General features: G+C 44.1%; 1 protein-coding gene and 1 long non-coding RNA gene across 3 annotated transcripts in view; one reads left to right on the top strand and one right to left on the bottom strand.

The window, feature by feature from the left end:
- The window catches only part of LOC143830462 (uncharacterized), a 29,490-nt gene extending 15,856 nt beyond the window's left edge, over positions 1–13,634 (top strand). Inside the window, exon 3 of the long non-coding RNA XR_013228460.1 lies at positions 12,935–13,634. This is a non-coding gene — a long non-coding RNA (uncharacterized LOC143830462). The remainder of the gene's footprint in view (positions 1–12,934) is intronic.
- Positions 13,635–14,669: 1,035 nt separating this feature from the next.
- On the bottom strand, positions 14,670–25,098 carry ACTC1 (actin alpha cardiac muscle 1). 2 transcript variants are annotated; one of them, XM_077322989.1, is made up of 7 exons: positions 24,921–25,098; positions 23,751–23,899; positions 20,297–20,621; positions 19,208–19,369; positions 18,468–18,659; positions 15,504–15,685; positions 14,670–15,009 (listed from the first exon to the last, which is right to left on the bottom strand). In XM_077322989.1, the coding sequence occupies exons 2-7, from the start codon at positions 23,877–23,879 to the stop codon at positions 14,866–14,868; spliced, it is 1,134 nt and encodes a 377-aa protein (XP_077179104.1). In that variant the 5' UTR covers positions 23,880–23,899; positions 24,921–25,098; the 3' UTR covers positions 14,670–14,865. The 2 variants fall into 2 exon arrangements, with proteins under 2 accessions (XP_077179104.1, XP_077179103.1); XM_077322988.1 differs by having other exon boundaries at positions 24,906–25,060.
- Between the last annotated feature and the right edge of the window lie 340 nt (positions 25,099–25,438).

Here is a 25,438-nt window from a genome sequence, read left to right as displayed (position 1 = left end):
TCCTATTTTAACATGACTTTGAGCTCTTTCCCATTTCTCTGTAAGAAAGCAGCAGCTATCTACCTGCAAGGAGAGGAATTTAACTGCGACTAATGCAAGGGGCGATGATGTCACCTCAGAATGGCTGTTCCTTATGGTGCCGTTCTATGCAGAGTTACTTTGTTAGAAGTTCTTCCATTCAATGGGCTCAAACTGGAGTAACTGCACAGCATCACACTTAAGGTGTAGAATACATTGGGGAGATTTCATAGCAAGTTTCCTACTAATTTCTAACTACGATGGTTCAGTGTCTACTAGCATGAAACATTGCAGGGTGTTCTTCTGTTTCTCACAGACAATATGGGCAGATAGTGTTGGCCAGAAATATGATGAAGATTAGAAAAGAAATAATTGACTAAAGGAAGACCAGGCTTTATATAATGAATTTGTATACGTTTTGCACCCTTCTGAAGGCACCTCTCTTCAGAAGACACATGTTTGAATCCCTACTCTGCTATAGAAACTTGCTGGGGCACCCTGGGCCAAACATAGTCTCGCAGTCTAACCCACACACATGAATCTGTAAAAATACACATGAATCGACATGGCTGCTCCTAAGATTCTCCTGATATGCCAGGATACCAGCACTTGCCTTTGGTATGAAAAGGGCAAGGTTCATATTTTCTATGTGTGTATAGTTTCAGTGCATGCACACAAAATGGTGCCTACCAAAGAGAGCCATGCACTCTTCACATGAAATGATGATTGCATATATCCAGTCGTATTGGGATCATCATGGGTAGAATCATAGAATCATGGAAGGGATTTCATGGGTCATCTAGTCCAACCCCCTGCATTATGCAGGACATTCACATCCCTATCGCTTATCCACTGTAACCTGCCACCCCCTTAAACCTTCACAGAATCAGCCTCTCCGTCAGATGGCTATCCAGCCTCTGTTTAAAAATTTCCAAAGATGGAGAACCCACCACCTCCCAAGGAAGCCTGTTCCACTGAGAAACCGCTCTGTCAGGAACTTCTTCTGGATGTTTGGATGGAATTTCTTTTGAATTAATTTAATCCCATTGGTTCTGGTCCGTCCCTCCGGGACAAGAGAGAACAACTCCGCTCCATCCTCTATATGGCAGCCTTTTAAATACTTGAAGCACATCCTACAGGAAAGGAGGATTTTGCAAGCCCTTTTGTGTCTCCACTGGGGGAGAAAGGCCGGGTATAAACGAAATAGATAAACATACAAACAGAGAAGGACCGTAAATGAATTATGACTAGAACTTTTTGGAGGCAAGCTGGGAGGAAGTGTGCTCAAAGGGGCAGGGAATCCCCACTTGAGACAATCAAAACACGGGAGGAGACAATTTGAAAAATATTAGGAAATTCCTAATCTATCTATGCTAAATATACACCTCTTCCAATGGCCCCTGTTGGATGCTGAACATATGCTTTCGAATCATGCACACTGGGTTGGGTGCTTCGGCACCTGAAGCAGCCGTTCGCTCCCAATGCAGCCAGCACCGCGCCTCCCCTCCCCCCACCCCCCGGCACGGCACTGGCTGCATTGGGAGCGAACGGCCACTTCGGTCACCGAAGCACCCATTGTGTATTCTAACACTTTTAACCTTTGTTATTCTGTGTTAGTTAAGAGAAAGAACTAAAAGCACCCAGAAAGCTTGAAGAAGAAACAGTGTAAGTAAAAACAGATGTTTTCAGAGAAGTCTGAGGCAAACAAGATAAGGGAATACCTCGGTGTGCTCAAACCAAGTTAAGAAAAGCAGAATTAAGGACTTGCACTTTAAAAAAGAAATTTGAATCCCATATTGGAGTGACAAGTAGGGCATGATTATTGTTTCCATTAAATGTAAGGAGTATAGTTATTGTGTCGGAGAGGTGAATCAAGAAAAGATAATCTGTTTTAACATCAAATTGTCCACCCGTTATTTCCCTGTATCTGGAGCTGTTATTGTTTCGTCAAGTGACACTAAATTTTGAGGAAACATAATCCTTCCTGTCTATGAAGGCTCTCCCAAATTTAAAGTGAACTTAAGAAATGGATCCAATTTTACAGAACCCTAAAAAGGGCATCCCCAGCCAGTCTTGTGTCCATTTTTCCTATGGTGTTTTTTGACTGAAACACAATTTGCACATTCATACAATAAATTTGTTGCTTCACTGTACTACTTGGTACTTGTGGATTCAAATCCCTTGGTAATGGTCATCATTACGAAATTGTGCCCTTCCATAGCAAGTGTGTCAGTGTGTTCAACAGGACATTCAAAAGGAAGCATACACAGAACTGTAGTCTCTGATAGAGCTGCATCGGCCCAGCAGTATTTGTTTGCAGAGTTTATCCCCTTGCTGGATAGACAGCCATGAATACTGATGCCTGCAATGTGCACATTTTAAGTATCTGCATAGTAACTATTCCTACACTGTCACAAAATGAATGTTCAGTGCTACTTTCCTTTAATAGCACAGATCACTGGATATGGTTGGGGGCATCTGGCATGCACATGACATACATCTGGATCTACATGAATGATAAAGAAAGCACCACTACTATCCTGACAAGTTTTGGCAACAAACCAATTATCTGTTAAGTGTCATTTCTATTACCCCCAATTGCTATTCTTAAATAAGCAAACACTCTAGTAAATTTAGCAATTGCAGGTGATAAAAGTCAATTATTGAATGTCACTGCAAAGCCTGGAATGTGGACTATAATTCCTTTGTATATGTTTAAGTACTAAATGTCAAAGAAAAAGTCTTTTGTTCTTAAAGTTAAGAGTTTGTTTTCTTTGTCTTGCTTTGCTACCCGGACAAGCCCAGTGGAACAACCACATAGGATGCATTTTGACAAAGTAGGGAACCTCCAGGGTATGTTTCCCCGTCATTTCATATCATGCCTATATACAGAAACCAACTTTGAAAATAGCTCCCTATTTCCTCTAAGGTATTGGTAGACCAAACAGAAGTCAAGACTTCATTTGCATTGAAAGAAAAGGAATTCATTTCTCCGTCCAATTGCTCTCAATGAATGAGGTTGTAACACAACTGAGAAGATTCTTTAAATCTGCTAGTTTATACTTTTAGTCAAATGCACAGATCAGACAAAGGAGTCCAGGGCTTGGAGCCCTCTCCACTTCAGCAATCAAGTCACTACTAGGCAAGGAAATCCACTATCCCTCAGCCTTTTCCACCTCTTCCATATAGGGATAATAATTTACAGACTGATTTACAGGACTGTTGAGCACTCTTCAGAGCTGGAATGACATCTGGTGAAATTCATGACTGAACCTTCCAACATACTGGTGTATGAAGTTAATCAGAAGAGTGGTTCTTGGGAAAGAAGAAGAACTGGGCTTTGTACCCCGTGTCTTACTATCCGAAGGAGTCTCAAAGCAGCTTACAATCACCTTCCCTTCTTCTCCCCACAACAGACAGCCTGTGATGAAGGTAAGGCTGAGAGAGCTCTGAGAGAACTGCTCAATGAAAACAGCTCTAACAGGACTGTGACTAGCCCAAAGTCACATAATGAGCTGCATGTGGAGGAGCAGTGAATCAAACGTGGTTCTCCAGATTAGAGGCTGCCACACTTAAGCACTATACCAAGCTGGGAAAGGTGGGGGACTGGGAATAGAATTATAGAATCATAGAATCATAGAATTAATTTAATCCCATTCATTCTGGTCCGTCCTTCTGGGGCAAGAGAGAACAATTCTGCTCCATCCTCCATATGGCACCCTTTTAAATACTTGAAGATGGTTATCAGATCCCCTCTCAATTGTCTCCTCTCTAAGCTAAACAGACCAAGCTCCCCCAACTTCTCTTCATATGTCTTGGTCTCCAAACCCCTCAACATCTTTGTTGCCCTCCTCTGGACACGTTTGTCTACATCCCTCTTCAACTGGGGTGCCCCAAACTGAACACAGTATTCCAAGTGAGACTGAACCAGAGCAGAGTAAAGCAGTACCATCACCGCCCATGATCTAGACCGCCCATGATACTCCGTTTGATCCCATTTGCCTTTTTAGCCACGTAGTCACACTGCTGACTCATGTTCAATGTATGGTCTACTAAGACTCCTACATCCTTTTCGCACATGCTACTGCCAAGTCAAGTCTCCCCCATCTTATATTGGTGTATTTGGTTTTTCCTACCTAAATGCAGAACTTTACATTTGTCCCTATTGAACTTCATTTTATTCAGTTTAGCCCACTTCTTAAGCCTATCAAGATCATTCTGTATTCTGTTGCTGTCTTCAGTTGTGTTTGCTACCCCTCCCAGTTTAGTATCATCTGCAAATTTAATAAGTATCCCCTCTAATCCCTCATCCAAATAATTTATAAATATATTAAACAACACAGGCCCCAGGACAGATCCTTGGTGTACTCCACTTGTCACTCTTTTCCAAGAAGATGCTGAACCATTAACAAGTACCCTTTGAGTATGATTTGTCAACCAGTTATTGATCCACCTGACAGAATTAGGATCCATACCGCATTTTACCAACTTGTGAACAAGAATGTCATGTGGAATCTTATCAAAAGCTTTACTGAAATCCAGATAAACTATGTCCACGGCATTCCCCTGATCCAGCAAGGTAGTCACTTTCTCGAAAAAAGAGATAAGGTTGGTCTGACATGACTAAGCCCTCTACTCTTCCCCTGTTTTTCTTTTTCACATATGGAAAGGAAGCAACAGAATCAGAGGAGGCTTAAGCAAGTATCCTTTGCATAACAATTCATTTGACTCTCAGTGCTATTCTGATGCTATGTATAGAAATGAAAGCGTGCACAAATCACTTTTGAGAGCCACATCTCGTTAGACATTGATTTCAGAGCCATAAATCATGTAATTTAGGACTCCAGATTGCTCTCGATTCAGGGATCAGAATCTAGTTAGGCAGCACTGTCTCTGACATGCGTATGGGGAAACAGAATCCCAGCAACATTAATTTCTTCTGTTTTTGTACCCTGTGCAGTTTGCAAAGTAGGAACTCACGTTGGTGTTACACTGCAGGCTCTGAAAGTAGATTCACAAGTCACTTCTGCTTTGCTTCCTACCACCCACTGCTACTGATAATATGGACACCTGTTTGTACAAGTGAACTCCCTCCCCTTTTGTCATTGTCCTAAACAGCCCCCCCCACACCTAATTGTTTAGTGGGGGAACAGCTGTGAGTTGCATTCAGGTACTTTCTGGCATCACATCTGTCTAAGCCTTGTGGTTGCTGTTAAAGTCCAAGTGGTTTATGTGCTGTTCTTCTGCCTAAGCTACTCCCAAATACCTCAAGTATCAATGCAGGCAACAGAAGCTGCATAGCTTCAATGGCAATAACCTGCTTCTCCAGAGGATGCAAACAACTTGTTGGAACTAGGTAGCATAACAGCAGTTATGGATGGCAGAACAGCACTTCCATTGGTGGAAGATTTGCAACAATTCTTTCCTCACACTGTGGTCCAGTACTTTGAAACCCAGAAGCAGAATTTCAGGAGACTCAGTGTGCTGCACTAGCAAGGAGGCAGAGAAGTTCCATTTAGTGGTTTTTATCCTACTGGCAGAATTTAGGATCCTATCCAGTGCTCCAAGTGATTTGAAAAATCATTCTAGAAATGTACGCGATTACCAGCTAGTTACCAGCCTTTACAGTGTAATAATGGGAATTTAGGAAGATCCTTCGGGTTCCCTAAAGAACTGATCATGACCACTTTTGAAGAAAGCTGAATAGATTTTATTTAAATACTAGAATCAAAGCCCGTTATAGCTGATACAAGAGGTGCTAGCATGGGGCGAAGGGGGAAAATAAGAAAGAAAGAGAGTGATTAAGAAAAAGACAGAAAGATAGAGAGAAAAAAAGAAAAAGAGTGATAGAAAGAGATAAGGAAAGGGTGAGAGAGGGTTAGAAAGATAGAAAGACAAAGAAAGACAGAGAGAGAGAGAGAGAGAGAGAGAGAGAGGAGAAAAAGTTGAAAAGGCCAGCCATGGTGTCTCCTAGGCTGGTGAGGGCTTTTTGAGGGGCGGGGGGAACTCAGTCCCCCCCTCATCTCTCCGAAAAGGCCCGGAGAGCCTAGGAGATGCCGCACCAGGCAGCCCCACCTCCAGTACCACATCATTAAATAGGACAGGGTCCTATTAAATAAAGAGCCTCTTGTGGCGCAGAGTGGTAAGGCAGCCGTCTGAAAGCTTTGCCCATAAGGCTGGGAGTTCAATCCCAGCAGCCGGCTCAAGGTTGACTCAGCCTTCCATCCTTCCGAGGTCGGTAAAATGAGTACCCAGCTTGCTGGGGGGTAAACGGTCATGACTGGGGAAGGCACTGGCAAACCACCCCGTATTGAGTCTGCCATGAAAACGCTAGAGGGTGTCACCCCAAGGGTCAGACATGACTCGGTGCTTGCACAGGGGATACCTTTACCTTTACCTTTTACCTATTAAATACAAGAGTAAGGCCACCTGGGGAGGAGTTAGGGCAGGCCCTGTCCAGGATAAAAACTCAGAGGGCCCAATCAGGAGCCGTGAAGCAGCTCCTGATTGGGCCCTCCGAGTGTCCATCCAGGGCCAAGCAGCCAATGGGGAGGCGCGCAAAGCGCCTTCCTATTGGCCCCTCACCAGGACAGACCAAAATTCCATTCACCCAGCCCAGTCTGGCTGCCAGTCTGCTCCTGACCACCAAAGGGAGAGGAGGTCAGTAGGGCTGCCAAGGGGGATGAGAACAGAGGCTTGTACAGGCTGTGCCAGCCCTTTCTGCCCCAAGGCTCTCCAGACTGCCATGTCCAACTGCAAATTGCCTCAGAACCCTGACAGAGCTGGCAGGAGGCTGGAAAGTGCTCCCCCTCCCCCCCTTCAGGCCTGCTGCGAAGGAGCCTCTGACAGCCCCTGACTGAGGGGAGGGAGGCCTTTCCAAGAGCAACGCAGGGGAGCCTGAGGGCCTTCCTTTTGAGGGGGGGGGGACTTTCTCCTTCTGCCAAACAGTTGCCTGACAGGGAGGCAACAGAAAAGCCCCTTCTCACTTAAAAAACTGCTCTGCCCGGAGGTTAGACACAGCCAAGCCATGTGTCTTTCTTCTTTGCAACTCTCTGCAGATTTGAGGCCACTGCACAGTTTATTCTGCAGAGGAAGCTGGTTCTTTTGTCTCCTGTTTCATCTGCACAACAACCCTGTGCAGTAGGCCTCAAGTCTTTCAATTCAACAACAACCTGTGTGGGAAGCCTTAAATGTTTCTTCTCTACCACAACCCTGTCCAAAGTAGCCCTTTCTGCCTGGGGAGCTGATCTTTATACTCTGCAGGTGAGCTGTAATTCCAGGAGCTCTCCAGGCCACACCTGTAGGTTGGAAATATTCCTGGAGGTTTGGAGGTGGGACTTCAAAATCGTACAATGCCTCAGAGTCCAGCATTCAAATGAGCCATTTTTGCCTGCAGTTGGTAGGGAGTGGTGCAGGAGTGTCCCTCCTGGCCTATGGGTTATGGCCAGCCCTTACCAGCAACTGTTTGTATTCTGGGGCGCAGACAGGCAGACCAGCATCAGTCCTGTGAGTCTGGAAAGTGCAGGAAGATCTAAATAAATGTTTACAGCCTGAAACTAAATAGAGAACAAGTAAATGTCTGGAGACACATCGTAACTTAAATAGTAACTGGCAAATAACCTTGGCCTGGCAAATAAAAAAACAGTGTTAAAAACCTTACTAAGGTCAAGACTGCTGTGCACAGGGAGTCTTTCTCTTAGGGTTGCCAGCTTCCCTGTGAGGCTCGCTACCCCACCTCCCTCATGGGGAGTCTGCTATGGGGAGAGAAGGGGAAGACGATTGGAAAATGCTTTGAGACACCTGAGGCCTGCTGGGTCACTGCGGCCCATTCCCAGTTCTCTCAGATCTCTCACAACCCTACATACCTCACCGGTTGACTATTGTGGAGAGACAAATGGAAAAGGTGTTTGTAAACCGCTTTGAGACTCCTTTGGGTAGTAAGCAATAGGGTACAAAAATCCGTTTTTCTAAGGAGCAACCATGAAAGAAGCATGTGGGCACATAACATTTTACCAACAGTGAAAATATGGGAGACAGAAGGAACAGGGTGGACACCTGTGTACTGTGACTACCCTATGTGTATTAGGGCAGAGGGGCATTTCGCTGAATGTGGCCTAATTCACACAAGAAGGGAAATGACGCAGAACTGGGGGAAATTGGTTGCCATGTAATCTTCCCCTAAGAAGAGTCTCCAGTCTGATTTTCCCTTCACATATCTGAGGACATGGCTCTGGAAAGCTCATCTGTAACCACTATGCCACAATTCCCAAAGGTCAGTCCTCTCCCACACTCAACGAACATTCCACACCACAGGTTCTTGACACCCATATCTCCACACCCATGGCCTCATTTGCCACCAGGCCACCACAACCTCCCACACAACACACACATTCAACCCCATGCTCTTACAGACTGGACAACTCTTCCCCTTCCTCTTCCCACTGCCAAGCTCTAGCGCCCATTGTATTCTTGGAGACAACAGGCTTTGCCCCTAGTTCCTAAAAATAAAAAGAAATTCCCAGGGCATTTCCATCATGCTGCACAGTGTGGCAGAACCACCTGGGGCTTTACTTTTTATTTAAGGAACATGGTACTGCATTGTGACACAGCACACGATTTTAAAAATAAAAATACATAGCCCACACTGCCCTGCAGCATGGCAGAACCTCACCGGCCTGACTGCCTCACGCAGGGGCATGAATCTGGGGCAGACTGGGTGCAGCAGGCCAAATGCTTTCTTGTGCAGGAGCAGGAAGACATGCCCCGAGCCAGAAACCAAGCAGCGGCACGGTGTGGAACCTCCCGTGTAGTAACAGTCAAAGACTGAACAAGGAAAGTGCAATTTATATGACGAACATCATGGTTTACGTGCTGTCCCCTAATTGCTAAAGCCTAAAGTTCTCCATTTAGCAGAATGCTAGAAAAGCAACCAGGTTCTACCACCTCAAAACTGACTAGGAAAGGTAGCAGTAGGATTTTGGAGGTGATAGGACATTTCTCTGATGTATCCGGCATGAAATATTTATTCTTATTCCGCTTCAGCCTCTCTCCAGCTACGTTGCTCAATGCATGTCAGGTTAATCACAGCCCTTGGGATTCTGCCCATTGCTAGGGGAGAGGTAAGCACAAGAGAAATCTTAAGGCAACTTCTCTGGTAATGTAGCTGTCTTTCTTTAGAAAGCCTGATCATGTCTGTCACGTTGGGTTTTCTAACCAGTGACAACCCTGCCAGCAGCCAAGAAAATTTCACAGCTGTTATGACTAAACACACACTTTCCCATTTCTCCATACAGCCATATAGAAGAAGGGGAGTTGGTTTTTATACCCCACTTTTCATTACTAGTAGGAGTCCCAAAGCAGCTTATAATCGCCTTCCCTTCCTCTCCCCACAACGGACACTTTGTGAGGTAGGTGTGGCAGAGAAAGCCCTGATATTACTGTTCTGTGAGAAGAGCTCTAATAGGACTGTGACTAGCCCAAGGTCACCTAGCTGGCTCCAAGTGGAGAAGTGGGGAATCAAAGCTGGCTCACCAGGTTAGAAGCCACCACTCTAAACTACTACAGAGCAGTAAGTGTCTATACTTACATACCTTGACTGGATAGCACATCATGAACGATGATAACGTGTACACCTTGAAGAAAAATCAGATCAGAATCCATTGAATTCCAACCCCAAAGTGGGAACATTGTCTATACAAGGATGGCATTTCAAAACGTATTTTAAACAAAATAACACTACACAGCAGTGATCCCCAATGTGCTAACCTTGGATGCCATGGCATCGACCAATGAGTCTCACTGCACTCACCAATATCTTTTGCAAATAATCAGATTCACAGGAGTCCTAACTTCCCTGTACCTTTTCTGCATTTTGGAGCACAAGATATTGGCACAGCAAACAGATCAAGTTCCATATATTTGGGTTACATTTTCTTATTCTTTATTTGGTAATAGATACTCATGTTCTCTTCTGATTGGTTCTTGTGTGTGGCACAGCTTCAAATTCAGTTCTTGAAAAACTGAGTATGCTCAAGTTCCCATGTCTACTTGCTTTTCTTAATTGGTTTGCTCCCACAGCAGCCTTATGATTGGTTTAGCAATTTCCCTCCCTCTGCATGATCACCTTGTGTTAAGCAAATATTTGTGCTTCTGTTCCTAGCCCATATATGGAAGGGTCAAAGGTTTACCTAGCCTGCTTAGCCAGCAACGTATTTCAGAAAAGTGCAGGATCTATTCAGAGGATCTATTCAGAAACAGTAATCTCTATCGTAGAAGGAATGTTGGTTGGGTGAACCTCCCAATATTTTGTGATTGATCCCAGACTCCATGGCAGCCATTTTGTGGTGGTCACCCCTCAATATTCTTAATATTCCAAAAGTGCCCCAGGGTCAACAAGGCTGGGGATCCCTGCAACAGAGAATGTGTTAAAAATTCTAAGGGCCATTCCACACAGTAAAAAAAACCTAGCTTTATGCCAGCGCAATGGCATAATGCTAAAAAAAAAAAAAAAACGTGCCTCCGGGAATTCCTCACCTGCTGGCTCCTCTGCTGCCATCTTGCACGTCTTGCCACTCCACACACCTGCTTGAAATGGCAGAAGAGGGGAATGTGCTATACACCTCTCTTCCACTTATCAATCAAAACAGGCAGCCAATCACCTTTCTCCCTCTCTTAAAGGGACCGCAATGCCAGCTAATTTTTTTAATGAGACTTTTTTTAAAAAATGAGACTTATGTGTTTAAACACATATGCATCGGTTTATAGAAGCATCGGGCTCCTTTTACTGCAAGCCCTTTTAAAGCCTTGAAGCTTTAAAAAAAATGTTTGGCAATTTTTTTTTATTGGGAAGAGGCATGCTTTATGGGTAAACTGGTGTGGAAAATTTATTTTGTGCTCTGCTTGGGTGATTGTGTGACTATTTGTTGCTCCAGGCAGTTTTTTTTAAAATAGAAAGCCCCTTTCTGGATGAAAGGAGAGGGAGGCGGGCTCAAGGGCAGGCACTGGAGCTGGAGATCTTGCTACTTTGGTAACACATGTGTCTTTTGCTAGTGGCTTGCTGGCTGCTCTCATCCTTCGTGCACTGCATGGCAGGGGGAATCCAGTTTATGCAATTCCCCTGCAAGTGCTTTAAAATGGATGTAGCTGCCAGTTAGCTGCTGTAATGCTGGATGTTGACAATATTGTACAAAACACCAAAAATATGGCGTTTTCACTTTTTTAACAGGTACAGAATAGCTCTAATTGTAAAAATAAAACTTAAATTTAAAATAAATCCATTAAGTAAAGCTAGGGTCTCACATATTTTTACCATGCTATCCAAAATATTCTTCATTTATGGTGTCATGTAGCAAATCTAGCTACACTGTGGATTACAAACCCCTCATTAACTCATGAAAGTGACTTGTACTGAATCAGTCTATTAGTCTATCTGCTGAGACTGGTGGCAGCTTTCCAGTCTGTCCAGGAGTTCAGGCAGAAGTATCTCACAATATTTACCACTTTATTCTTTTAGCTAGAAATACTGGAGATTACATTAGAGACCTTCTACATGACAAGTAGATGCTCTGCCACTGAGTCATAGTCTTGTCCTTCATGCCCAAGCAGCAGCAATTTTAATTGGGTCAGATCTTCAATTTAAAGCTCTTTCTAGGTCCGGTCAGATAACACTTATAACCAATTCCAGTTTCAAACAATTCTGTACCAGAAAAAAAGTTGTGACATGAACAGCTGTTAGGTCAGCTTGCCTAAATACAAGTCAATATATTTTACCTTCTGAGAGAAGACTACTTTAGTAGCAACTAGGAATGGGCACAAACTTGGCAATTGCAAACCACAAACCATCACAACATTTTAGGAGTTGGGCAAACTGGTTTGTGACCCAATAGAACAATCCCTCCCCAGTGTGTTAGAGACACCAAATTCAGAGAGGGCCTCTAGCTCCAGTCTGGTGAGCATTGAATTTTAGGGATCTGAGTTAAAGACCCCCAAAGAAGGTGCCTCCAGGAAACTGCCTTTTGACAGGCCATCCAAATACTAGTCAGGGTCAGCCCTGCTTAGCTACCAAGACTTGACAGGATTGAGTTTACTTGTACAGATCAGGGACTATCCTAATGATAGAAAAATCTGTTAGGAAACCCTTGCTTCACCTGTGGTAAACCCATGAAAAAAGGATACACTCTGTAAGTAACACAGTTTACTCCATTATCTCACCATCAACCCACTATCAGCATGGAAAGCTTTGCTCAAGAACTAGAAGGCATGATAACAAATCATAATCCGCTGCATTGTATACTACACATTTGCCCTAGAACTTCTGCCAAACATAGCCAACAGGCCCATAAAAGCCTAGTACAATCTTATTAAAGGAATATTAAAATATGCAAGGAGGAGCATTGTTAGTGAGAGTACCCTTTCAGTAACCTGTTTGCTCAGTTGCAAAATATTTTATTTTCTGCTCAGTTCTTCAGTTTAGCCAAGAGCATTTGCATATAATTGTGCTCCAATAGCCAAGAAACTGATGGGACTGGTATTAGCTGGGATATTTTTGCCCTTATCTCAAGTACTGTCACTCCTAGACTATGCTTCCAAGCTCCTGGGATCATTCCTGTTTCATTTATTATGGGGGAATGACTTTGCTATGACTTGCGGCCACCAGTTAAGATTTGTTTTGTATGCTTCTGCGGGCAAAAATATCTTCCCCGCTAGACTTACTTTGAATTTTAATCTGCTTAATTTCATTGAGAGTGACTGGGAATCAATCAATTAGTTACAGCACCCAAGACAAAACATTTGGGCAGGATAAGTATGGGCCTTATTTATATGTAAATGATGTTTTTTTTGTGGATCTCCCATGAACTAAAGATTGTGGAAGGAGTTGACAGAAATGATTTATCCCAGACTACTCTTCTTCCTGCAGCCTGCTGTTTGCCCCCCAAATCTTCTTTGAGGATTGGAGGACCCTTCCAAACAAAGCACAGAGGCTCCAGCATGGCTGAGAAAAATGGGGTGAAATTTCCTTCTTTTTCTTCTATAGTGGCTTACAATCAGTGGCATAGGAAGTAAATGAATAGAAAGTTTCTACACGTGTAGCAATTCCTCTGAAATCAGGTGCCTTTTAGGCCAGTGCGGTCTATGTTGCTTCATGTTGGAAATAACCATCAGGTTTATTTATGTAACGTAACATTGGGTTTCCGGCAGTAAAGATGCAGCATCAGACTGGAGGATGAGCTGATCCAAATACTGGTGAGCACCAGTCAGACCTAGAACAGATATTTATTGTACAAGTATAAAGTTCCCTATGTGTTTCACACAAACTTCCTTAGGGGGATCAACAATATCTTACCTCTCCTCCCTTCAGAGAATTTTTCTTTTTCCTCTTCTATACAATCCTAAGAATGAAATAAGCCGTACCATTTGAAATAGTTGCTATTTTGAAGTGGTTACTTTTGAACCTTTATTCAACTCTACTCTTGATTTTTAATACATTTTGTATTTGGCAATTAAATATTATTATTATTATTATTGGAAATTATGTATTGCAGATTCCTCTGTTGAAGCTGTGTGCAAAATGTGTAGTGTTGTCAACATCTCATTTATACAATAAAATATCCTCCTTCATCTGCTTCGCTAGGTTTTTTGCCTATTTTCTTCTCTCTGATTGGTGCAACTCTTCTGTATTCTCTTGGCTTCCCAGAACCACTGAACGTTGAGGAATGTACATTTGGCCTCCACACTTAAACTATTTACAGTAGGACCCAAGGAATACTGCGTTATTCCTTAAGGAAATGGAAATTGTATGCAACATATTTATCCAGCTCAGCGTTAGGATGATTGTATGACACCCTGCTAGTGGGTTATTCAGCCACACATTTCATCCCCCAGTGGGGGATCCCACTGGATGTCAGTGTAACCTGCAGAGTAGACGGTTCACCACCCCACTATTGCTGTTTTTGTTTTTAGTGTAATCAGCATACTAGATTTCTGTTGCCTGATATTATCAGCCAAAGATTTTAATTGGGCTGTAAAAGCAGCAGTTAAACTATAGATTCCATTGTAAATTATTTTCACTTCAGACATTTTGCATCTGTACATCAAAGCTTCCCATTTCTTTCTTTCAGGGTATGAGATAGGCTTGAGAAGGTAGGGTGGATGAGCTGTCAGAACAGATTAATGTTTTCCTTTACTCTCTCTTGCCCTAAGAAAATAATTGATGGGTGCTCCAAGGATTAAGAAATCAACCTAATTTGTTGTAAAGAACTTTCTCATCATATTAATCTAACGGAATTGGGTTTGCTAAGCAAGGCTTAAGCCTTCACTGCTTAGATAATGCTTAGCTCCGCAACATTTTAAAAATGTAGTGATTTTGATGCCAAATTGATTGTCATTCGTGTCCTATATATTTTACCTACCCCAGGCTACTGCTTTTCAAATACCATCATCCAATAAGTCCCTCAGTTTAAATTTCAAAAGAATAACAAAAAATACAGAGATGGGATAAATTACTCATATAGTGCTGAGCCCTTTGTTCCCTGAAAACAGATCACTCCGAGGACAATGATGTCTTTAACACTGTCAGCCGCCAAGACTAAGTCCTAACAGGATTTTAGAACATCACATCTTCCCACATAAAAGAAATCAGGCTAAGTAGTATCTTTCAGTTGCAAGTCCCAGATCTGGTTTATTTATAAAGCAATAAATATTCAAAGAAGCACAAAATAAATTGCACGGGTGTGTGTAAACAAACTGTACAATAACCGAACCAAGTTCAGGAAGGATTGCTGAAAAAGACTTCAAGAAGCACAATGCTGTCATCCTGAGTGGGAAATAAGTGAAGGAAAGGGAAGGTGCTTAGAAGCACTTGCGGTGAACAATTGATGGACCAGCCTCATCATATTCCTGTTTACTGATCCACATCTGCTGGAAAGTTGAGAGAGATGCTAAGATGGAGCCACCAATCCAGACAGAATATTTCCGCTCAGGAGGGGCAATGATCTAAAGGGAGGAAAAATAATAAGAGTTTTCAGATGAAGCTACACCAGCATGGCCTTTCTAATCAATCTAACTTTGCTTAATGAATTGTCAAAGGCTTCCATGGTCATGGTCAACTAGTTGTTGTGAGTTTTCCAGGCTGTAGGGCCATGGTCTGGTAGTTTTAGTCCTTCCAGTTTACCAGTAACTGTGGCTGACATGTTCAGAGGTAGTACACTGCAAGATGAGAATCTTTGGCACAGAGAGATCTTCGACTTCCCATGTCCTACCTCTGAAAATGTCAGCCACAGTTACCGGTGAAGTATCAAGGACTAAAACTACCAGACCATGGCCACTCAGCCCAGAAAACCCACACCAACTTGTAACTTTGCTTATATTATGCTATTTTTTATTAATGGTTTCTCATTTGTGACAGATTTTTTGAGTTTTAGTAAATTATTCTGTGACTTTGCTCTAACTCTAATTTCCATTTGGGGACAGGAAACCTGCCCTCTCACCTTGATTTTCATGGTGCTGGGAGCTAAAGCAGTGATTTCTTTCTGCATACGATCAGCAATCCCAGGGTACATGGTAGTACCACCTGACAGTACATTGTTGGCATACAGATCTTTGCGGATGTCAATGTCACATTTCATGATACTGTTATAGGTTGTTTCATGAATGCCAGCAGATTCCATTCCTAGAAAAGAAAAATGATCAAGAATTGAAAGACATTATCATTGAGCAGAAAAGTCAACATATTAACCACCATTGTTAAGTACAAGAACACAAAGACAGATTCAAACATAAGACACATTTTCTGTCATGAAGAATTTGGCATCAAATATATTGTTGTTGTTATATTTATTGCCCGCTGCTATCTCATGGCAGGTTACATAAAACCCCACAAATATAAGGTTAAAAGTTGAAACCCTAACCACCCTATGCCTCTGGGGAGGGTGGTATATAAATATAAATAAATAAAAAATTCTACTCAACCCCCTCAATAAAACATAATAACAACCTGACCCCCATCCCCCAACAGCCACCCTCCATGTCTCAGGGGAGAATTATGGGGCTGCTGACAATCCAGGTACATAAATGACTAAGTTACCTTGGCCTGGAGGGGCCCCTCTGGCTGAGGCATCCAGCCAGGCTAAATTACAAATAGACATCATGTATGATAACACAATGACCAGAAAATGTGACAGAATGTCAGCTCATACCTTTTCCTTATCCTCTGATCCCCCTGTTGTAACACAGAGATTTATGCTCATGTATACCTTAAGCCTACGTAGGTCTGATTATGCAAAACCTGTCCAGATCAAGGGACCTTGGAAACAGAACCACTGTGATCACAGAAATTGCAACCAACTTTACCCTTGACCAACTGGTTCATTTTTCAGTGCATGCCCTCTCACAGAATAAGTTGAAGCTGCATCCATGGACAATGGTCACATTGTGTGAACCAGTCCTCTGACAGTGTGTTGACCAGATGGATACACAACACATGTGCACATAAATTTACACACTGATGTGACAGCACAGTACAGCTCTAAGAACAGAGCTAATTTGATTTAACATGCTACAAGCCAAGCAAGCCAAGCTTTCAAGAAGATAGCTTGCATGCGGTCTTAAAGGCCTAGAGGAGAATGTCAACAATTGCCTTTGAAAGGAGAGAAATGCAGAGGTCACATTTATGAAGGCAACAGATGATGAAGTTATGAGCTGGGGCTTAGCTGTAAACATGAGGAGAAAATACATCGGGAGTAAGCATTTGGGAGGATTACATTCCAGTGTCTTAGTTGACAGGTGGCTTCTTTAAGAGGACTGAAACTTGATCTTTAACAAGGTAACAGCTGACGAACAGCTGCCTTTAACACAGAGGGCTTATACTATAAACACTTGCTGCGCCCATCAGACTTATTTGGCAGAGCAGAAGTACAAGTTTATTATCTCAGCCATGTCAGTAGCTGGTTTTAGGAGATACAAACCTACATAAGCCTTTTTGGCTCTTCAGATCAACTCTGGAATAGAGACAAGGTGCTGTTTTCAGGCAAAGCCCATGCATTGTAAACATTCATGTTTCCTCTCCGCTTCCAAACTTCAAGTGTACCTCAAGTACAGGAGCCTTAACAAATGTGGTTGAATTAACACATAGGATGTCCACACCGGCAATTGGGGTGGGGATAATGGTCAATCAGAACTATAATGAGAAACAAGCAAAACCTAATCCTTGAGAAGCATCTTCCATTCCTTTAGTTGGAACCTGTTATTAATAGCGAAATGGATTCCATATAATCAAAGATACCGTTCTGGATTCAGTTGCAGAGGAAAAGATATTTTAATAGTCCTGCACTCCAAATATATTCAAGGTTAAATTGTGAACCAGAAAAGGTATTTGAAGAGTGACAGTGGTGATTATTTTCTTGTTTTAGTCCTTACAATATGACACCTTGCCTTTTAATGCAGGGAGATATAGACCTTTTACATGTATACTGGGGCACAGGCCCATTTTGTAGATTTCTCAACAATTTGTCCCTTTGATAAAGCAGCTCAAACTTTTTCTGATATAGTAAATAAAATTCCACTGAGCCTTTATGAAAGAAGCAGGACTTTCAATTCTACCATTATGAGAACAATCACTTAGGAGACAGAACAAAGAACTTGACCAAATAAATAATCACACATGGTATTAAACACAAAGATGAGGCAGATGTTTCCCCTCATCTCTGTGGCTAAATGGCACCCATGATATAATTAATAATTCTGCTGATGGAGAGGAGCCTCGGAGAACTGGAAAATCTAATTTAATCTAGAAGGCAGATCAAGAGGATAAAGTTGTTAAGCATCAGAGGTACATGTCCATCAAGGCAGACCAAGTTACTCTTCTAAATATAAATGCATCCTACAGAAGAAAGCAAATTCAGTTCATGCAGGATCAACTCAAGGAGATCTTTCTGTGTAGAAAAGAGAACTCTACAGTAGATGGCATGCAGTTCATGTCACATGCTACATTTCTCGATGTGAAACTTAAACAAATTAAAAAATGTATGTCACACTTTAGTGCCAACAATGTGCTATACACTATCTAAAACATATGAACAAGGCATTCTCCATCTTGAAAGCTTATAACCCTTTACTAAATGGTCACCTAATTTGCTAAATGCTAATCATGAGTGGGTTCTGAGTTGGGATACTCCTGGAGATGTGGAAGTGGGCCCTGGAGAGGACAGGTTTGGGGAATGGAAGGAGGTTAGCATGGTATAAAGCCAGAGTCCACCTTCCAAATAAGACATTTTCCTCAAGGCAACTGATCTCTGGAGATCTGTTGTCATTCCAGGAGATCTCTAGATCTTACCAGGCCATTGGCAACTATGTAAAGTCACTGTAGAAATGATGCTTGGCCATATTCCTAAACTTTTTGAGGTATTTGGTAATAAATTTAATCTTGGGAGTATAGCATGTGCAGGACCACTTACCAATGAAAGATGGTTGGAAGAGGGTTTCTGGGCAGCGAAAACGTTCATTCCCAATTGTGATAACCTGGCCATCAGGCAGTTCATAGCTCTTTTCCAGAGAAGAAGAAGAAGCTGCAGTAGCCATTTCATTCTCAAAATCCAGAGCAACGTAGCACAACTTCTCTTTAATATCACGGACAATTTCACGTTCAGCTGGAGAGATAAACCCAGAAACTCACGGCATGACAAAGGAGACTGAGGCCATGAAGGAAAACAGTAAGAACACTTTTAAAGAATGAATACCATTTAATATGCCCTTAAAAAGGCTTGTTTGGTGCCCAAGAATAGGGCAGGGACTCCCAGAGACCATTCTCAGGGTCTGAGGAGAGTGACTGAAGAAACAGGGCCAGTATAAATCTGGCAGAGATAAAAGACATGATGCTACTTTATTCTGAGTCAGACCATTGGTCTATCATGGTCAGTATTGTCTACTCTGATCTGCAGTGGCTCACCAGCCTCTTAGGAAGAGGTCTATGACCTTTTGCCTGCAAATGGCAGGAATTAAACTTGGAACTTTCTACATACAAAACAACCCTCTGCCACTGAGCCACAGACCCTTTGAATTTGTAAGGTGAGACAGGTGTTTAGTGTTCATTAGTTCAGTGCATTATTTTAGTCTGCCAATGGCACCTTTAGACTGCATCGCAGAGGTTCAGACGTATTGACCACCGTGCTTCAGAGTGAATCTGAAACATACTCACCAGTTGTCACAAAGGAATAGCCACGTTCAGTCAGGATCTTCATGAGGTAGTCAGTGAGATCTCTGCCCGCCAGATCCAGACGCATGATGGCATGAGGCAGAGCATAACCTTCATAGATGGGGACATTGTGTGTCACACCATCCCCAGAATCAAGGACAATGCCTGTGAAACAACAACAATTAAAATTGGTTGTCTAATAAAAGAACAGTTCAACAGAATACAATGTACTTCCACAACTGAGACTCTAGTTAGGAATAAGTCACCATTATTCTGAGAGGAATACATCCACTTCAGCTCCTCCATTCTGATAACTGACCTCCATCACCAAGGTGAAGATTTCTTAAATTTAACTTAAACTCCCCTCATAAGTACATTTTATGTCATCTTTGATTCATGCATCACAATCTTCACTATGCACTGAGTTCCTAATATATATTACTCTACATATAAGAATAAATCAATGTAATCATATGATATTCCTTTTCTAATAGCCATACTGATTAGTCTAATTTTCACAGTAAAATCTTAAGAGATTTAGAAACAAGTGTCTTCACTTCTAACTGTTAATATCTCTATTTTTATACCACAGTACATCCTTGAGATTGCTTCCTACAGATTAGTTACACCTTAATGTCCTTTAATCTCCTATAACATATTCATAATGGTGTCCTGAAGATTAGCAGGCTCTTAACATCTTTTAGACATTCATATGTGATGTTTTGCATATGATACAATGGCAGTGTATAAACCACTTATCTACAGCTGCCACAACATAAGGTCCATTCCTAGGTAGCAGCATGATTCTTCCATGCACACTGTGCTGGGACGTTGACATTTGCAGCTGTGGATAGTTTGCTGTTTAAAACGTGACAAACCTGTTTATTTTTTCCACTTTTTCAAAATGGTGGACGAAACACCTCATTCTAATCTTCATTTGTGAGCATGAGCACAGGTATAAATCATACACTTTGAAGATTTAAATTTAACATCAAAGCACAAGTGAGTGGTTTTGTATACACGGAGGAAAGTTATATATTCTGAAATTCAACAAGAGAGATTGTAAAGAAGAGTAGCCAGTTGCCTTATTACCTGTAGTACGCCCAGATGCGTAGAGGGACAGAACAGCTTGGATGGCCACATACATGGCTGGCACATTGAAAGTTTCAAACATAATTTGGGTCATCTTTTCACGGTTCGCTTTGGGATTTAGAGGGGCCTCTGTGAGCAGAGTGGGGTGTTCTTCAGGGGCAACACGCAGTTCATTATAGAAAGTATGATGCCAGATTTTTTCCATATCATCCCAGTTAGTGATAATCCCATGTTCAATGGGATATTTCAAAGTCAGGATACCTCTCTTGCTCTGAGCTTCATCACCCACATAGGAGTCTTTCTGGCCCATACCAACCATAACACCCTAGAGGGCAGAAGAGACAGAGAAATAAAATAACAGTGTGGTACAATGGACAGCATGATGGACTTGGATATAAGACAAGCAGAGAAAATTCTGTCCCCAAAACTGATTGACCATGAAAAGTCTGTATTTAGTGACTAATTGAAGTTCATTGGTAGCATGCTGTTTTCAAAAGCATCTCATTTTGCATGAAGGTGTTTCTGTCTCTTTTGGTCTGGTTATTTAACAAATGGAAACTGTAAGAATTTAAGACCCAACGGCAAAAGTTCACTCCAGCAGTAAATAATCTAATTCTCAACATAGCCCTGTTTGTGGATTCTTAAATTCAGGAACTGGAATCATGAACAGACAAGACAGATCTTCCTATAAACCCAAGAAAATATCCCTGATTTGCACCTAAATCTGAAATCTTTAAAAACTAGGGGATAAAACCCTCCAAATAATAGAAAGAGCATCTGCGGGTTTAAGAAACAGTTGCCTTCATAGGCTATTGTTAGGCAACCACAACAATACTGCCAGACATCTAACCTAGGTTGCTGACAGCAAAATGCAGACGAAGGCAACCACAGCGTGAACTGCTACCATGAAACGTGCATGACTTGCCCAGGCCTGGCTGCTTGCTACAGTACAATAGCAACCACCTCACAAAAGTCAGTTTTGTGCAGTGGTTAGTTTCAGACTAGGATGTGGGAGAGCCCGGATCAAATTCCTACTCCACCATGGAATCCTGGGTCAGTCATATAATCTCAGCCCAACGTACTTCATGGGGTTGTTGTGAAAAACAAAATGGAACTTCTTTGGGTCCACACTGGGGAGATAGGCAGGATCTCAACTTAATAAATAATAACTACAGCTGAAGATGGGGGAAGAACAAATGTAGATTGATTAGTAAGTGGGAAGGAGAGCAGGGGAAAGTGAGGCTATGGGGGCTTCCAGGAGAGAAAGTGGAAATGGGATATGTGAGGAAAAGGACACGGGGGAATAGAGTTGCCCTTCACAAGTCCTTGTGGGTTATCTACCACACAGCTGGGCCTGGCCCAGCAGCCAACGCTCTCCAACTCTGCCAGACTTTCCCAGGAAGAGTCTGCTAAGTAATGTGGGAAAATGAAAGACTGAAGGGCAGGAAGACAAAGGTGGTAGATAACTACCAGTTGGCTGGTGCTTGGACATTGGAGAAGGAGGCAGCAAAAGGTGAGAACAGGGCTTCTGGAAAGGCAAAAAGGACATAGTGGCAGAGGGGAAAATGAGACGCACTCTGCAAGCCTTTCTGGATCCTGTTTGTTTCTTTTCCGGACTGTTCCCACTACTAGTGCAGTTGGGAGTCTATATACCATTCCTGATCATTTAAGTGCATTCAGGCCAGTCTGAAGTCACTTACTGCTCCAAGTGCTGCAACAGCTGTTTGCGAGGGGTATAACTGCACTCTTAGAAACTTGGGCATAAACCAGCCACTTCTTAACCCTCACTGATTTAAATGGGGAAGATGGCATGTATTCAGGTTGATTGTTGTTTTTAATTTGAGCATTCCTTTCCTACATTCTGGGCAGAACCACAACATTCTTCAAATATATAATAAGCCAGGCACACTCCAATTTCTGCACCAAAATCATTGGAACATGAACTCAGAGATTGGGTCATGCCTTTGGTTCTTATTATCTCCATGGTAGTAAATTGCTCTGTACAGCTCTGAAAATGTCATAGTTATTCACAAACTAATGAAGCGGCATAATCAAAGGGGACATTCCCAAAATCATGCCAGCCAAAAATTTGAGCACCAAGTCCCTTTTCCAGTTATGCAAGAGATATGGAGATTTCTGTTGATCTTCTCCATCCAAATGCAGACCCAGGTTTCATGGTTCCACACTGTTCCTGAGGATCCTGGAACCTCATAACCTACTTTACAGGGTATCCAGGGGCTTCCAGCAGTACATGAAATATCACTCCATGGCTGGACATCTGTGTTTATTCCTTTGAACTGAATCAACATTGGCCATGGATCTATCATGGTTCTAAGGCTGTTGCTCAAAGTCATAGGAGCCTTATGAAGCTGCTTTTCAGCAGAAAACAACAGAAGATGAGCAGGAAAGGATCAACAAAAGAAACAAGATAAAAAGAGCAATATATGTTTACACTATTGTAAAGGAAAGAAATGAAAAAGATCTACAAGCTAGGAGGTCTAAGGAAAGGGGGAGAATATTCATTGAGGTGTAGAATCATGGAGTCAGAGTCCAAAGCTTTCAGGGTGGCTGTGTGGAAATCTGTCCCTTATTGTCCCTTATTGGAAGCCTGCCACAGGGCTGTGGCAGGCATCCAATGGGATGCACATTGTTCTGAAGGCCTTAGAAGGTGTCTGGAATGGAAATGAGATCAGTAAGGTATCTGAATGAGGCGTTCAGGCATGTGACAGTTAGGGCTACCCAGGAACAGCTTAAATGCACAAGCATCCCAAATGATCACTTTGGACAGTGAGGAGAGTAAGGGCTGCTTCACATACCATGAACTACACCCAGCAGACATGTAGACTAGTAGTGTGATGGACACTTCATTTCAGGTTCATACAGGCCTGAATCGGATCAGGACCATTGCATGCAGGAGAGGGGGCTTAAACGTCCACCCCGCCCTGTTCCTGACCCAAAACATCCCCCCAGAACTATTTGCCCTTTTGGGAAATGGGCACCCCATCATCTTCTGCAACCCTGCAATTGATGGTTGGCAGCAGCAGGCTGTTTGTAGGAAAAGGGGAACCTTCTTGGAAAGAGAATGCACTTAGCACCTCTACGGTTTTAGGCGTTTGTGACAAAAGTGAAAATGGGGAGCCCCCAGAGACAAGGGCTGTGTGTGTGTGAGGGGGGGGGGTCGATTTCCTTCTATGCAAATCGGTGGAGATTTGTGTGAAGCCTCGACTGAAGAGAAGAAAAGTTTTCGGACAGGTGGGCGAGGTCCCGATTGAAGAAGACCAGAAGGCTGGGTTGGAGGGGGCGGGGGGGGGGAGGTGAGCCCTGGGGATGGTGGCCTGGGGGGGGGGGGGCACAGCGGAGCTGGAAAGGGGTTTGGAAGTGGAACAAGGGCGGCGTGGCATGCGTGCGGCTGCTGGGGAGTGGGGCTGGGCGCGCGGGAGGGGCCCGTGCTTACCTGGTGCCTGGGGCGGCCGACGATGGAGGGGAAGACGGCTCGGGGGGCATCGTCTCCCGCGAAGCCCGCCTTGACCAAGCCCGAGCCATTGTCGCACACAAGGGCGGTGGTCTCCTCGTCGTCACACATCCTGGGACGGAAGCAGGGAGCTGAAAGACACAAAGACCCGCCACGCTCAGGGGAGGGGGCGGACGGGCGCGAAGCAGCCGTCGAGGCCGCCTCGGTCTGCTTTCCCGGGCTCAAACCGAGCTTTCCTCTTCTCCCCCCCCCCCCCCCATCTCCCCATCTCCCCCAAAGGCGGCCTTCTCGCTGGGCCCCGCGCTCTCTTGGCCGCCGCTTCGCCGCTCGTCCGACAGCCCCTCCTGTCCTGGGTGCGTCCCCCGTCTCTCTCCCCCCCCCCCCCACGCGCGCACACCTGCGGCTCAAGGTCGGGATCCAGCCCTGCCCCTGAGGACTTCTGCCGGAGGCCGTGCGATCCACAGGTCGCTTAAGCAGGTCTCTTTTCATAGCCTCGTTTGGTATTAAGCCGGCCCAAATGCCACCAGACCCGTTGCAAGCGACGTGTCGACGGCATTCCCTCCCGACCGCCCCCTCCGTTCCTTCTTTTGCGAGAGTTATCCGCAAAGTTTTTGACGGGCGGCCTTGACAAGGCGTTGCATCGGGGGGCGGCAGAGGGCACGCCGGCTTTTCCAGACTCGGGCGACGGAGCCCTTCCGCGCAGACACGCAACACGCTCCGGTTGCCACGTCTGCTTTTGGACGGCTTTGCCTAGCGAAGGCGCCGCGAGCCTGCTTCACGCACGGAATGCGAATGAATGAATGAATGAATGAATGAATGAATGAATGAATGAATGAATGAATGAATGACGTACCACCCCTATCGCGCCTTCCACGGGAACCACGTCGGAGAAATCAGCCGCGCCGGCGCCCCTTCCCCGGCAAACACTCCCCCCCCCCCCCCGCATGGGATCCAGAATCCAACTGGGGAAAGGGCTATTCCCATAAGCCGATCTCGTCGCATTGCCTTTAATTGGACTAGAACTCATTAAACGCTTCCCCGGACGGAGCGGCCGGGCAGGCGGGGGCGAAGCGGAGGCGCTGTCGGCTGGCGGCCCCCGAGATCTCCCCGAGCTCCGTCGGCGGCTGCGCTACTCACCGGCTCGACACTTACTTGCGCGGGGGTCCGGCGAGCAAGCTGGGTACGGACGCGGCGGGAGCGCCACCCATTTATACGGGCCTGAGTGGCGGTGTCACTCTGGGGCTCCTGCGGGACAGGCCGGGCACCTTGCCCTTATTTGGTCGCCTTCACGCCATTGAGGAGCCGTGAGGCCATTAATGGAGTAAGGGAAGGCAAAAGTCAGCCGGCGAAAGCACTCGGGCCCCCCACAGCCCATGTAAGGAAAGCAAAGGGGGCTGCAGTCACCCAGCAAAGGGGATGGCCAAATAGGGAACCCTCTCTTTAACCACACACACAACATAATCACGCATACCCCCTTCTGGAGGCAAAGGGTTTTTTTTATAAAAAATTCAATGAATGGAAGGAAGGGGCTTTTCCCATCTTGGCCGGCTAAAGAATCTCAGAGCCCTAGAAAGATCAATGAATTAAGCCCTGGCTGCCAGCGTGTCTGCCATGTGTCACTGCGGAGGGAGAGACAAACAACTGGGCAAAGTGGAGGCGAGATTTCAAAA

This window comes from Paroedura picta, chromosome 2, assembly GCF_049243985.1.
Source record: "Paroedura picta isolate Pp20150507F chromosome 2, Ppicta_v3.0, whole genome shotgun sequence".
In the NCBI taxonomy this organism is placed as follows: Eukaryota; Metazoa; Chordata; class Lepidosauria; order Squamata; family Gekkonidae; genus Paroedura; species Paroedura picta.
This window is presented reverse-complemented; position numbering and strand designations above follow the sequence as displayed.